This window comes from Plasmodium reichenowi, chromosome 5 (assembly GCF_001601855.1).
Source record: "Plasmodium reichenowi strain SY57 chromosome 5, whole genome shotgun sequence".
Classification (NCBI taxonomy): domain Eukaryota; phylum Apicomplexa; class Aconoidasida; order Haemosporida; family Plasmodiidae; genus Plasmodium; species Plasmodium reichenowi.
The window spans coordinates 11342-13123 of record NC_033650.1 but is presented as its reverse complement, the minus strand read 5'-3'; the positions used below and the strand labels follow the sequence as shown (position 1 = coordinate 13123).

The following is a 1782-nucleotide window of genomic DNA, read 5'->3' as shown; positions in this document are numbered from 1 at the left end:
TTTTTTTTTTTTTTTAAAAAAATAAAAAGAAAAAAAATTTATAAAAAAATATAAATAAAAATAAAATTAAAAAAAAAAAAAAAAAAAAAATAAAAAAAAAAAAAAAAAAAAAAAAATACATTATTATTAATGAATAAGAATTGGGATTAAAAAAAAAAAAAAAAAGGACAAGATGTGAAAATAGAGTAAAACATTTATAATATATATATATATATATATATATATATATATTATTAGTGACATATTTGTTTATATACATGTTAATTTAATAAACATAGTAATAATTAAGGAATAAATAAAATGAGTGAAGTGAAGGATGGCGTTAAGATTGAGTTACTTCGTTTAAGTCCCCCCTTGTTTAATAACAATATTTGGAATATGTTTAAAATAACTGAAATGGAGAAAATAAGTTTTGATAAGGACATAAATGATAATATTAGTTTATCAAATGAAATAAGTTTAAGTCTACCTATAAATTCTCGAAAGGTTTATATAGGTCAGAATTTTAAATCTCAAATTAATATATCTAGCAATTTAAAAAACAATATTCAAGTGAATTTAATAAATGTGGATATTTGGACTAGGGATAATAATTTTAACATTTATAAAAATGAGGAATCAGTAAATATATCTCCTAATACCTTTTTTAGTTTTGTGACTTGTTTTCCAGTATATTTCTTTGATGTTTTTACGTAATGATACATATATATATATATAATGTATGTTTTTTTTATTTGAGGTTGTATAAATATTTATGGAATATTTATATGTATATTTTTAAATATAATGTGTGTAGCTATTAAATCTGTATATATTCATATAAATAATCTTTCCAAAGTATTATATATTATATATTTTTTATTATATATAATATATTATATATTATTTATTATATATAATATATTATATATTATTTATTATTTATTATTTTTTTTTTTTTTTTTAGAATTCGATGTACTGCGGAATATAAAATTGGAAGTGAAAAGAAAAAATTAAAAAAAGACTTTAACTTTATAAGTAGAGATCCATTTAATATAAGGTATAGTTTGGTACATAAAAATGATAAACTGTACATGCAAATAATAATGAAAAACACTGAGGAAGATAACATAATGTTAAATGATATTATACTTAAAGATATAAAATGTGAATTAATTAAAAACGAGGGATGTAATAAAGTTCATAATGGAATACATTATTTTAAACAACATGATGAATATTCTATGATTTTTCGTATAGATGATGAAAAAAGTAAAAGATATATTTTAAATAATACATTAGATAATGATAATATAACAAATATGGAAATAATATATTTTACTAATAATGGTGGGAAAGGAATACATAATTTACATTATTTAAAGAAAAATACTAGTACAGATAATTTTAAGATATACTTAAAAGAAAATAATAATATTTATTATACATTAAATAAAATATATAACTTTGAAATTATTTTTGAAAATAATACTGATGAAGATATGTTTTTGGAAATTTTTGTTCACAATAATTCAAATATTCATATTGTTAATAATTTTGTTAAGGAACATATAATAAAGAGTAAAACCAAAAAATCTCATTTTTTTTATACTTTATTTATTAACCAAGGAATTCATTTTTTTAATAATATTACTATATATGATAAAAAAAACAAAACAAAGAAAGAATATATAAAACTATTTAAATTGTTTGTTAAATAATATACACAGGTATATATACGTGTATATTTATTTATTCTATTTTATTTTAATTTTTTTTTTTTTTTTTTTTTTTTTTTTTTTT

General features: G+C 16.5%; 1 protein-coding gene across 1 annotated transcript; it reads left to right on the top strand.

Moving 5' to 3' along the window:
* Nucleotides 1-300: 300 nt before the first annotated feature.
* On the top strand, nt 301-1700 carry PRSY57_0501200 (conserved protein, unknown function; the record flags this gene model as incomplete). Its single annotated transcript, XM_012906084.2, has 2 exons — nt 301-692; nt 947-1700. 2 exons carry the CDS (start codon nt 301-303, stop codon nt 1698-1700), a joined length of 1146 nt encoding a protein of 381 aa, XP_012761538.1.
* Between the last annotated feature and the right edge of the window lie 82 nt (nt 1701-1782).